Source organism: Strix aluco, chromosome 2, assembly GCF_031877795.1.
Source record: "Strix aluco isolate bStrAlu1 chromosome 2, bStrAlu1.hap1, whole genome shotgun sequence".
Lineage (NCBI taxonomy): Eukaryota > Metazoa > Chordata > Aves > Strigiformes > Strigidae > Strix > Strix aluco.
Window position 1 is genome coordinate 120,210,117 of NC_133932.1, and position 12,267 is coordinate 120,222,383.

Consider the following 12,267-nt stretch of genomic DNA (forward strand, 5'->3'; position numbering starts at 1 on the left):
GTGCATAGGCTAAGTCCAAAAAGCTCACTCAACTTTTACTGGATCTTTTAATCTGTACTTTAAAAAAGGGGGAGAGGGAGGAAGAGATGGCAGAAAAAAAAAATGAAACAAAAAGCTATATTAAAGGTTTCCTACATGTTTCTGTAAACTAGTGATGGCATGAATAACGCAAGAAAAAAATTCAGTGGTTTCTCCTAAAAAACAGTGGCAAATGAAGACTTCAGGTGCATCCCTAAAACTGCAGGAACCCAAAAAACCCAGATTCTTCAAAGACAGATTTTGAAGTAACAAAACCAAAAGGAACATTCCACTGGAATTTCTCTCAGAATACATGATGACACTGAAATGTAAAGAAATCCATACCGTAGTTGTTGGGGCACTTAAACTAAGTTCTGTTTTCATTTTGTATTCAAAAAAGCCAAGTGTACTTTCTATTTGTGTTAAGTACTTCAAGAATAAAATTTAGGCCTCCCATCCCCAATACTATAAGCAAACAAAAATGCACTAAGCCAATTCTGAAGAGTGTTTGCAAGTTATGACTTCTTTGATAGTTTTTCATTGGTAAACATTATGCCTTACTTCCTTTGCACAGCATGTAAATATTTACTTAATGTAACAAGAGTATTTTACAGTAGTGCCCACCTACTAGCCAAAAAACCCAGTCCTTTTTTGTCGGATGCTGTTTAATAAAGAAATCATTAAATTCTTTGGGGCGAATAATATCAGAAAGACACATATATAAGTGAAGTACAGCAGACAATACTATCAGATATATATATTACTATGTATAGCTCCAGTCTTTAAATAAATTTTTAATCATCTGCACCTGCATCCTTCATTAAAACATTTTAAACAGCATAGATATGTTTAGGAAAAGAGTATTTGAAAGATGCTTGAATTCTTATATACTAAACAGAAGTATTTTGCAACCAAGCAGTATCATGGGGCAGAATAGCAACAAGGGAAGAGAGGACTGTGAATACTTCAACAAGTTTCTAAAGAAAGATACTCTGGATGCTACAGATGAACCCTTCTGAAGCTCTGCATTTAAATAAGCCTCCTGTATTCACCCAAAGGCTGTAACATATACTCATAAGAAGTTTGGTGACTTTCTAGATTTAGCACTGGATTACTGCCAGAAATCGTGCTGCTAGATGAACAGATCAGTATGACATAGTTTTGAGGTCAAATATTTTCTGAAATGCTAGCTTTAGAAGTATTTGCTAAACTGTTTGAAGTCATGAAACAGTTTTCACACCTGCAAAGAAACGAAAACTTCATATAGACATTTGTAAATATTCCCTGGCTGCAGGATACCAAGACTTCAAAACAAAAAATTTAACCTGTAATTTCAGCTTTTATTTTTGTCCAATTTCCCTACTTGAATTATGACATTTTAATGACTTATCTGATTTGGTTTATCATAGAGGACCAACACAAGACTTCTGAATCACACTAACCTCTCAATTTATGGCAGAGTTAAAAAAAAAACTTTGAAAACTTTAAAGAGACATGCAGAGCTAACTTTCAATACTTAGTGACATACTGGCTATAAAACCAGAGGAAAAACTTGCAGAGATTTTGTTCATTGACCTATTGGTCCTACACCAATAATCAGAATAAGAAAAATTTCTCCCTGCTTTTCAGAAAAACAGCTTTGTAAAGAGATGCTTCACTTTTCTTCCAGGGGGAAGGGGGTACTGACAGTGGAATGAAGGGGGAGTGTTTGTATCTGAACTAAACAAATAGAAAATAAGACACATGCAACATTTACCAGAGTTGGTCAGCACGAGGAAAATAAGTTATAGGAAAAATAAAGAAAACAGAACACAAAATATTCTTTTCTTTCAGGTAAGATGAGAGCTATCCAGTCATTCAAATTACGGTATTGTATGTACATATTTCAGAAGCAATATAAAAAAATACTAACCAACAATGGTCATTTTTTGTGGGATAAAATTGCCCACGTGTAGTAATATTTTGTCTACGAAACACTGCCCCCATCTATTAAAAACAGTAATTTGATATGTCTACAAACAAATCTATTTTTATGCAGTTGATGCTGAGTTCATCCTGCACTGTTCTTGAAGCTTCACTTACTTTCTGTTTCATTTCGTTTGATCATGCCTTGGCATTCAGCTAAAATAGTCTCTTTAAAAGATGTCACCAGGGCATTGACGCAGCACTCCATTAGCTGAAATACATTAAACACAGAATTAGCTCATGTAGCCATCTGAACACCAAAGTCTGATCTGTCTCAAGTCTGCCATGACAAAATCTATTCTGCTAACAACTATGCTCTACAAAATAATCAATTTAGTCACTGGTTCATAACATTATGTGTAGTTTGAATAAAATCTATACAGGAAACAGTATTTCTTCAACACATGTAGGTTAGTAAATGTAGTAAACTCTTCCAAACTAGTAATGAGCTTAATATTTGTCACCTCTTTTCTCTCAAGGGAGCCACCACTTTTGGAACACCAACTACCCTACTTATTTTCCAAGTATACATCCAAGAGCTAAGAATAGTTCTCATTCCAGCATACCCTATTTGGACCAGGCTGGTGGGCTTGAACAAGGTATTATGGCTAGATCTAGAACAGAAACTGCTTGTACATGTCAGGACCACCTCTCTTTTGTCAGCCTCTTTAAATGAGTTACAATTTATAGCTGTGCAAAATTAATGATTTACAGCTTAATAGAAGACATATGACTCATTATGATCCACTGCAAAAAAAAAAATCAGATTTAAAGGGTATTTGTTTAAAATAACCTGTTTCCTAAACTAAGTTCAACACAGACAATTATGAACTATTTATTACAGTTAAATCTTCCTTCAGAATCTGAACTATGTAAAAGATTGCTCAGGGGGGAGAAGAGGAAGTAAAAAAAGAAAAAACATCCTTTATAATTAAATGGCCATATTTCAGCCTAAGAGGAAATCTAGAACAGTTTTTAAATAAGCACTGAGAAACTCTTTACTAATAGATTGGCCAGCTTATTTTCAAACATACCTGACTCTAAATGAAAGAATAAAAATCAACCTGCATAAAAACCTGCCCTTCAATCTGAACTTATGATCTACATTTACTATCAAAGCATCTGTAGAAATTGTAAATTGCCATATTTGAAAGTAATACAGATTTTTTTCAGGAAATAAATGTTATGGATGATTAACAAACATAAAATCAACAGTTTCATATCAATCTACTGCTACCAAATAATTATGTAACACACAAATTAAAACTGCAATGTAATAATACTATATAAATATAAAATACATCCATTTTTCTACACATTATACTTACTGCTTCTACAGAGTTACATTCACGCCTTGTTTCTAAATATCGTAGTGCTCTTTTCTCTTCTTCTTTTAGTTTAGCATCTGCCTGTGCAAAAGTAGAACAGCAATCATTTTAAGTACTAACACTTTCAGAACAAAGTTACAACAGAATTTTTACTTACATATTTCATATAATTCTGTACACCGTTTTGTTGTAAATAAGAAGGAGCCTGTGTTCTATAAAATCTCTCTGTTGAATCCAAATATGCCTTTTCAAAGTTATCCCGATATATCTGAAGTTTATCTTCAGGATTAGAACAAAGGTTAACTGCAAAGAGAAAGTCCAAACTTACTCTCAAGTCTTGGAAACTTATGTGGCTAATAATAAGCAAATCTCTCTCATTAAAGTGAGTCTTATATTAAAAGGTTGCATTGAACAATTTGAAGTATCCTATAAATGCACTCTGATCCCTAAAGGTAACCAAAATTGTCCAGTCTTTGCTCCAAAAACATTTAGATTAACTATAGGGAACTGGAAAGAACTGCATACTTATCTCCAGCATTTCATACATTCAAACATGGTAACCAGAAATACACATAAAACTGCAAAATTGGAAAGAAAAAAAAGCAGCTCAGCATAATGCCCAGTAAAGTGAAAACTACTCCACCTGAGCAAACAGTTTTTCTTACACACTGTTCTTAGAATCCCAATGTCTTAATTTTAGACTTTTTTTTTTTGCATTGGGTTTTTTCTGTTCTACAAGAATGGAGACAGTGAGCTTACTGCAGTGCTTTGCACTATTTGGAATAAAGTTTCCAAATTCCTCTCAACTTAACAGAGAAATAAAAAAAATAAAGCCCTTAAACGGAATATGCTTTAAAACAAAATAGAATTGGACATATATAAAGCCATCGAAGAGAGTATTATCCACAAGTTTAATTCAACAGGCTGCAAAGCTGTGAAGCAGTAGGCAATGGTGAAACATCATAGAAGTTTCAGATACACAGATCTGTTTTGCAAAGAAGAAAAAGACTGAGAGTCTTAGATGCAGCTTGTTTAGCATTTCTTCTTCAAACTGCCTGAAGAATCAGAAACAGTACAAAAAGGAGCACAAAGTTATATCTGCAACCCTAAAAGGTCAAAAAGTAGTTTGCTCTTCGAAGACACTGATTTTGCAGTAACTGATATGTAGCTAAATCACTTAGAAGTTAAAGATTTTAAACAGAATTTAATTGGTATTCCATATTAACAACAAAAAAAAATCAATACAAAATGTGGAGATAATCATTCCAACCCTATCACCACAACTGTCAACTTTGTATGATGAAAATTCATTTACTAAAACGAGGAGGCAACAGAGATCGGTCTGTGCAAGACATACCGTATGATTCTCGAACTCCAATAACAAGCTGAGAGTCAAAAGCTTCTCCCAGTCTTTCAGCATGAACTAGCTTCATTGCACTGTCCTGAAGTCTATTTTTTATATTTGAAAATATGGATTCATTCCACGTATCTAGCATGAGCTGTGTATCAGGAAGAAAAAAAAATCCTGTCAGAAAGGTACACACAGACCTAAGTTTGTGCAAAATAAACAAGACACCAGAAACAGAAATCAAGCAATTTATAATGTAATTTTCAGGTTATATACAGTTCAACTACCTTAGAACTTGATCTTGCTCTGAACTTGTTATAGAATTAATATTCAGCTTACATTCTAAGCTTACTTTATGTAACTGGTCAGCTAGGGGCATCAGTATTTGATTCATGTATTAATTCCATAATTCTGTATTATTTCTACAGTTCTCAGTAATCAGTCAAGTAACTTCTCCAGCAATGCAATGTGTCAGGAGTTGCAATATCAGGGGGCACCTTTGAGCCAAACATCCAAATATAGTTGACTATTTAGCAGGTTCAGTCTTAAACAAACCCAAAAATTCAGTTAACACCACCGTTATGTAAAGAAAGACACTGATGGTTCTGGATTGCCTTTATCTAACATAAGAGTTCAATATGCAAGTAACACAATGTAATTTTAAAAACCTCCAAACCTCATCTAAGCACTGCAAAGTTTTAAAATTAGTTATGGAGGCTTCTAACAAAATCCTCATCACTCAAAGGGTCCCTTCATATTCCATTGTGTGATTTTTTTTTTTTTACTGGTTTTTGGTCATTGCTACTGACACTGCTGCAAGTGTATTCAATTACATCTGATCACCAGACCCAACGTGCTGCAGCCGAGCAACACAAAAAGCTCACTAGCAGGCCATACTTACGTCCACCTAAGCTCCACCAGTTGTTCAGGAGTAAATACTCAAAGCATGCTACATGTTTGTTAAAAATCTTAATTTGCTTTAGAATTCAAGTTACTGTGGTAATTTTTTTTGCCCTTAGACACTGGATCTGGCTCTTTCTATATGCTACTGAATACCTAATGAAATTATGCCAAAGCTTAAAAACTAATATTTTTTTTCTATCCAACTCATGCCATTTCATTGCTTTAGAAGGAAGTTCAAATTCACAGTATCTTCAAACTTGACAGTAACTGCTATGAATGTAATTTAAACATGCCAATTGTCAGTGAAAAGCAGGTTAGAATCATAAAATTTACCAGTTCAAACTTTACCTCATGACTGTGAATAAGCTTACTGAAGACAAGCTTAGGATGACTTGACACAGTTGTATGGCAAAGTTAATAGTAAAGACTAGATGGTCCTGTTCCATTCTTGCTTTTTAAATTTTAAATTTTAACACAGCAAGCGCCTAATAAAAGTCAGATATCCTTTCAAGAGAATTAAGTTTACCATCCTTTATTCTTAGCTTCTCCATAAGGGAGAGTCCATGGGATTTTCTTTACGTGTTTGATATGAAATAGTAAAAATATCATATTCACAAGATTCTAGATGTCCAAGCTTTTCACTGATAAGACCAACAGTTTGGGGGAAAAAGGTGAAAATAGGAGATCAATAGCCATATTTAACTTGAGATGACAGTATTTAATTGGTCATTTATAAAATGCAGTGATGTACCCCAGTTAAGATCTTGGCCTAGGGAAATAAACTAGGAGTAAGAAAACTACTCACTTGTATATACAAGTACACTTGTTACTCACAAGTACAGAAGCAGCAGGTGAATTTACAACTGTCTCTGACCCCAGGATTCAAGTCATAATTAAAAAAAAAAGCCAAACAACCAACACACACCAAACAAACCCAAAGCCCAACAAAGAAATGCTTTAATCACCTGAACAAAACTGGTAATAGCCAAAGCAAAACTGAAGAAAGAGTAAAATTATCATGGAGAGGAAAAAAAAAAAAGGTTGTTCTGACCCTCACACTGAAGTCAAGTGATGCATCGTATTACACAATTGGTGCAATTTCATCTTCAGTTACAGAATCCCTTCTGTACTATTACTGTAGGCAGAAGGGTGCAACAAAACTCTTAATACCTGTCACTTACCTTTCGAACAATACTGTCTTCTACATTAGACTTCTTGTTGCTGCCCTGCTTGCCCATTAAAGTAATCTCTAATTGACAAAATGGCTTGGGCAAAATATCACACTGTGTGAAAAACTTGCGCCACTCCACTATATATGCTTTTAGTAAAGCTGTATCATCTTGATGACTCAGCACTCTCTGGAGGAGGAGGGGAGAAGAGGACATAATTTATAAACAATTTTCTGCACAAAATACAGACTGACTTCACTTACACTGAAAATAACTCCCCATATAAAATTCAAATATACAGATATATCACAGTAAGAAAGTCTACATATTTAAGTGCCATTTAGTTAAGTAGTGATCAACCCATAGCATATGGAATATTTCTAAAGGGTAAAGAAAGGTTAACAGCAAACAAGCACTCAGAATGTTTAAGTTTTCCAAATGAACCATTTTTTCCCTTTTAAGCTATCTGCAAGTCAAAAAGATCAAAACCTTTGGTCCAGACACATGTACTGGTACAACCCTGTCTAAAAATAAATCAATCTGTAAGGACCATGTTATATTTTATATATTCTATATAGTGAAAAGTTTAATTCAATGGCATCTACTAACCTTTCATTAGACCCAGACAGCTAGTTAACACGTATATTTTATTAATGCCTGGAAACTACAACTACATTGTACAATAGCTATCATAGTGCCTAAAAAGATGCCCTTTAAACAACAGCCAGTGCAGACCATATCAAAGGCCTCAGTTCAGCAAAGCTCTTATGCATGTAAAGAAGCAAGCTGATGGAACTTAAAAACCAATATTTATATGTCTGGTTATACAAAGACCTATATAAAAAACTATTTTCCTTTAGGCAAAGCCTCAGTGGTGTAAATCTCTTCACTAAAGAAACATTTTATAGACTTTCTTTCCAGACCATAGTTATGGGATTTTAATTTTTTTTTTTAATCCCACAACCACCCTGTCTTTTAAATCCCTTATTACAGAAAACATCTTTTGCTGTACATTTTACAAATGCAAAAATTTCCTTTGAAGCTATTGATGATTTCAATCGTTTGGGGGGAAGGCCACAAAACTGTACAGCTAAGCTTGCCAAGTCGATAGGATGGATATTTCTAGTACGCCATACATACGGCTTATTTTAAAGCCATTCATGAATGCATCAGCATAGCACTGAAGCTAGAGAAACAATTTTTTTTCTCCCAGACATTTTTTCTTATAGAAAATTTTGCCTCAAGAAGTTTAAGTGGAAGAAGATTCCGTAAGTTCTGCTGGATAAACAAAAATAATGCTGTGTTTTGGGTTTTTTTTAATATAACACAAAAATCATTGCCCACCCCAGTTTCAGGACTGTAAGAAAACAATGAGCCAAGGCAAATGCTCAAGGCTACTTTCTGTCAACAGAACTTCGCATGGCAATTATGATCTCCAGAACATCACAGAATTTGACACAAAAAAAGCAATGCATTTAGATCCGATGAAAGTCAGAAATACTTGGTTGTTCTTCTAACAGTACGAATAGAAGTTATCAAACATTAAGAACTTACTGCTTGTGCCTGTTTAATAAAATCAAGGATGTCTTCCTTCAGAGCCTGATGGATTTTTGCTGGACCTTTATCATCCCACAAGCAAACTGCATGTACATCTCTAGAAAACAATTTATCCAGCTTTTAGTAACAGCTACTCAAAGTTTAATGGTGTAATGTATGAGGCTTAAACAGTCATAATTTAAGTACATCTAAGAAATTAATATACTTTTTATCTATCACTGTCAAACAATACATGGTTAGAACCCAGGGACAGATACAAGAAAACATGTTTGGAGAAGAGACTGAAGCTGTAAGAAAGTCTTGGATGCAAGTAACAGCAACCTATCTAGGAAAAGGCTATGGTCAAGAAGGAGATGTAGAAGCCAATTCTGCTTTCTGTATCTATTCAATAATCCTTATGGCATTAAGGACAATTTTTAAAGCTTTTCTTTAGCAAAGACAGATATCACTTGCCAACAGAAGCATTACTATGCAGCCCATGTTATTCTAAAATACTCTCACTAACATGCAGCCTTCACTCAAGAGTTTCACAAACCCAAGCACAACAACATCCTTGTGCTACAAAGGAAACAGACCTTCCTTGTGGGAAATCTGAGCTCAAGTGCATCAGGTAATTTAAAATACATTTTAATTAGTTTAGTAAGATGACTTAAACATTTCATGACAGTGGTAGCATACCGCATCGCAAAGCAAAATTCTATTAATGAGTTTTAATCAACATTCAAATAAATTCCTGTTTTTCCTGACAGCCCAGCAAGTGTAACTTAATTCCTATTTTCTTTCCATACTATAGACTAGATAAAGCAAGTTACACTCCCACCATACATCATATATAATGTGGCCTAGCAAGCCTTTTTCTGACTCATTACCCTCCTCTGGTTCTTCTTCCTCTTTTCAACAAGGCCACATCTTTGCAGGAAAGCAACTATATAATCTAAAGGTATGACTTTGTTCCTATTAAACCAATACAGTTATTTCAATACAAAAGCATCTTTTTTAGTTTAACTGAAAAGCCAAAACTTGCAAAGTAAAAAGTTCCTCTGACACAGATCAAAGATGCTGGCCCAGGATTTACAGAGGTCTGCCTAACTTGTGAAGCTTACGGCAACTTTCACATGCAGAAAAGGTGTTACTGTATTTAAAAGGCCACTGTTTCCTGGCAGCAGTGAAAAAAGCAATACTGGATAATTACACTCAAAGGGCAGGTAGAGCAAAAATATGAACCTAGAAGAGCAGGATCCTTTCCCTCAACATCCTTAATTTAGTCATAAAGTTACTTAAGTTTTAGTCAATAATTCAGCTACAAGAAAAATAATAAACAGAAAATTTCAATATCAGTGCAGAATTACTGAACTAGTTATTAAAAATGAAAGCAATGACTCAGAACAGAATTTGTGTCTTAATTATACCATGCTTCTGGCAACTACTATAACCATGACATCATAAGTTATTAAAACTCATTACATGATAAACTACCTTTCCTTTTGGTTGGCAGAAAAGTGTGACAGGTGCAGTAAGATGGGTGTAAAAAGAATCACTGCACCATCCTCATAAAAAAGAGCAATAAAGATACAGACTGTAACAAGACTGCTTTTAAATAAAAAACATTTTTGTGACAGTTTTTAAAAAGCAGAAGGAGAGACTGCAGAATTAAGCTACAACTGTATTTGAGGGAAAATAACTATGTTGAGACAAAGATTATTTAGATATGCTTTGTTTTAACTCACTTCCATATTATGTTGGCAAAGGTCACACGCTGTATTTTAAGAAAAAAATCATCACCTAACAGGAAGCAACTTCTGGCTTTTTGGAAGGAGGAAAATGGCAGGGTTTTTAGAAAGTACAATAATGTAAACACTGTCTGAAAAATATTATATATATTATTCTTAGGGCATAAAAATATTCAAATTATACCAGTTAAACTGCAATATCCCGTTATTTCAGTAGCATTCTTAAGTTATTTTAGAAGGCATTCAAACTAGAATAATGTAACACTCAGCAAACTGCCTTTAAACGAACTCACTGCAAAGCAGTAAACAACATTTTCTCTCTAATTCTAGTAAAAGTTTTGTGGCCAGGTGCAAAACTTATTTACTATGATCAGCTGAAGTCAAAAGCTATGCTGTTCTTTCTCCATCCTGAATCTCAGCAAAACTCTACTTTTACATTTATAGTGATGAAGGCACCTACCACTTAATAAAACTTAAAACTGGTATTGTTGTTCTGTGTGTTCCCACACAGTCCATGTCATATGTGACTTCTGTATCAGAAGTAGCACCGTAACTGTATTCCCATTATGCAGACGGATGTAAGATATTAAAAAATTACTTACGAAAACAGATCAAACCATTGCTGTTTTGTGACAGACTCCTGACGAAGAAGTTTCAGAACGATAGGGCGCATGAAATCCCATTTGTCTTCAAACTGAAGTGAACCTTTATTCTAAAAGGAACAAAAAAATTATTGTTAATAAAACCATTTCTTAAAGTTCTCTTTAATGATTGCAGTTTCTATGGTTAATGTAAAAATACCACCTTCTCAGAGGTGTCTCTTATAAGCTATCATTTGAGCTACAACACCACAGTAAGCATTCTTTTAAAAAACGACAGAGCTATTACTTGTTTCTTAGAGAAGTAGATTGCCAACTTCTTCCTTTATTCACTGCGTCAGCTACAAGTTCTAGCAAGTGTTCTTCACCTGTTAACGGAGTTATACACGGACAACATAAATGATACTTGGTCCGCTTTGTTGCCCCAGCCCAGATACATGCAAGGAAAGTCATGAGGCAGAGTTGCAAACCCATCTTGAATAAATTACCGCTACCAAAATGGCAGACTGGAACCAGGAGTAGTACCTGTGTGATGCTGCCACGTACCTTTTTTTCTCCACTGTGCACTTGGCATCAGCAGCAAAGAGGGAGGAAGGAAGCAGAGTAATGTAGGAGCTGTTGTATCACCGACTCCCTTCCTGTGGGTTAACTGGCCATAGGCAGTTTGACAGCCAAGACTACAGTTGGTGCAGATGAAAATGATTTACACTGTGCTGAAAAATCTAATCCGAGGTGAACTTTTTTCAAACTTGCAATACAAATTAAGAGGAAAGCTAAAGAAACAAAGTGCTCCCATATCACTCTGATTAGTTTGAAAAAAAATCTCACTGTAGTATACAGGCTGACTTCCATTACTAAAAAAACCAAACAGAACTTTAAGAGAAAAACAACAGTTCTATTGGATACGTTGCATTCCTGTTTGGTTATAGTTCCGTGTTTTAAAAACAAAAACCTGCAATTAAAATTAACGTTGATTGAGAGTTCTGTGGCAAAAAGACTACTGGTTGAGTTATCTGCAGTGTTATGTCCCAATGCACTGCTTACTTTCGAACAGATCATTGTCTTGGCTAGTAATACTACATTTGACACAATTCGCTTCAAATATAGCAAATAATACAATCTAACTACTTGAAATTCTGACAAGTGCACTGTTCTGCCACTAAAATCTCTCCAGATAAACAAGCACAAGCAGCACACCACATCCTCTCAACCATCTCCTTCTGATTAATTTCTACATGGAAATTTACAATTAAATCTGTTATTTAGTATTCAGAATAAGCACAGTTTGGAAACAATATCCCCTGCTGCTCTTAAGTAAGTGCAAAGACATCTCATCTCCAAGTTATAAAGATGCAACAGGCATTACATTAACTATTTTTACAGCAACAGCACTTGGAGGCCTCACAGCTTTATCAAACCACTGCAGTAGGTACTGAATATGGGTCTCATGGAAGCATCTCCTGTCCAATGAAGTTTAGAATTTTTTTCAGCATTAAAAAAAATAGGAAGAGAAGTTGTTTTCCAATTCAGAAAGACAGCTTCACCTGTTCTCTTCCACTGTAAAAAAAAAAAAATTTAAATGCATCATCTCTGAAAAATCATCAACTACATGCTTCCCCTACATAGAGCTAGCTTTACAACTATTCCCTA

At 34.7% G+C, this 12,267-nt stretch overlaps 1 protein-coding gene across 4 annotated transcripts in view; it reads right to left on the reverse strand.

The window, feature by feature from the left end:
• The window catches only part of CUL5 (cullin 5), a 32,938-nt gene that overhangs the window by 14,940 nt on the left and 5,731 nt on the right, over positions 1-12,267 (reverse strand). For 2 of the 4 annotated variants that reach the window (XR_012622122.1, XM_074816130.1), the window contains exons 2-8: positions 10,621-10,730; positions 8,286-8,385; positions 6,744-6,920; positions 4,669-4,810; positions 3,469-3,614; positions 3,312-3,392; positions 2,101-2,194 (exon numbers count right to left, since the gene is read on the reverse strand). Coding sequence is in view for 3 of the 4 variants with exons in the window: in XM_074816130.1 (XP_074672231.1) it covers positions 2,101-2,194; positions 3,312-3,392; positions 3,469-3,614; positions 4,669-4,810; positions 6,744-6,920; positions 8,286-8,385; positions 10,621-10,730 (850 nt within the window). In the remaining variant the exon portion in view is untranslated. Of the gene's footprint in view, positions 1-2,100; positions 2,195-3,311; positions 3,393-3,468; positions 3,615-4,668; positions 4,811-6,743; positions 6,921-8,285; positions 8,386-10,620; positions 10,731-10,906; positions 10,983-11,163; positions 12,175-12,267 lie in introns of those variants that run through there. The other 2 variants (XM_074816132.1, XM_074816131.1) reach the window with 2 other exon arrangements.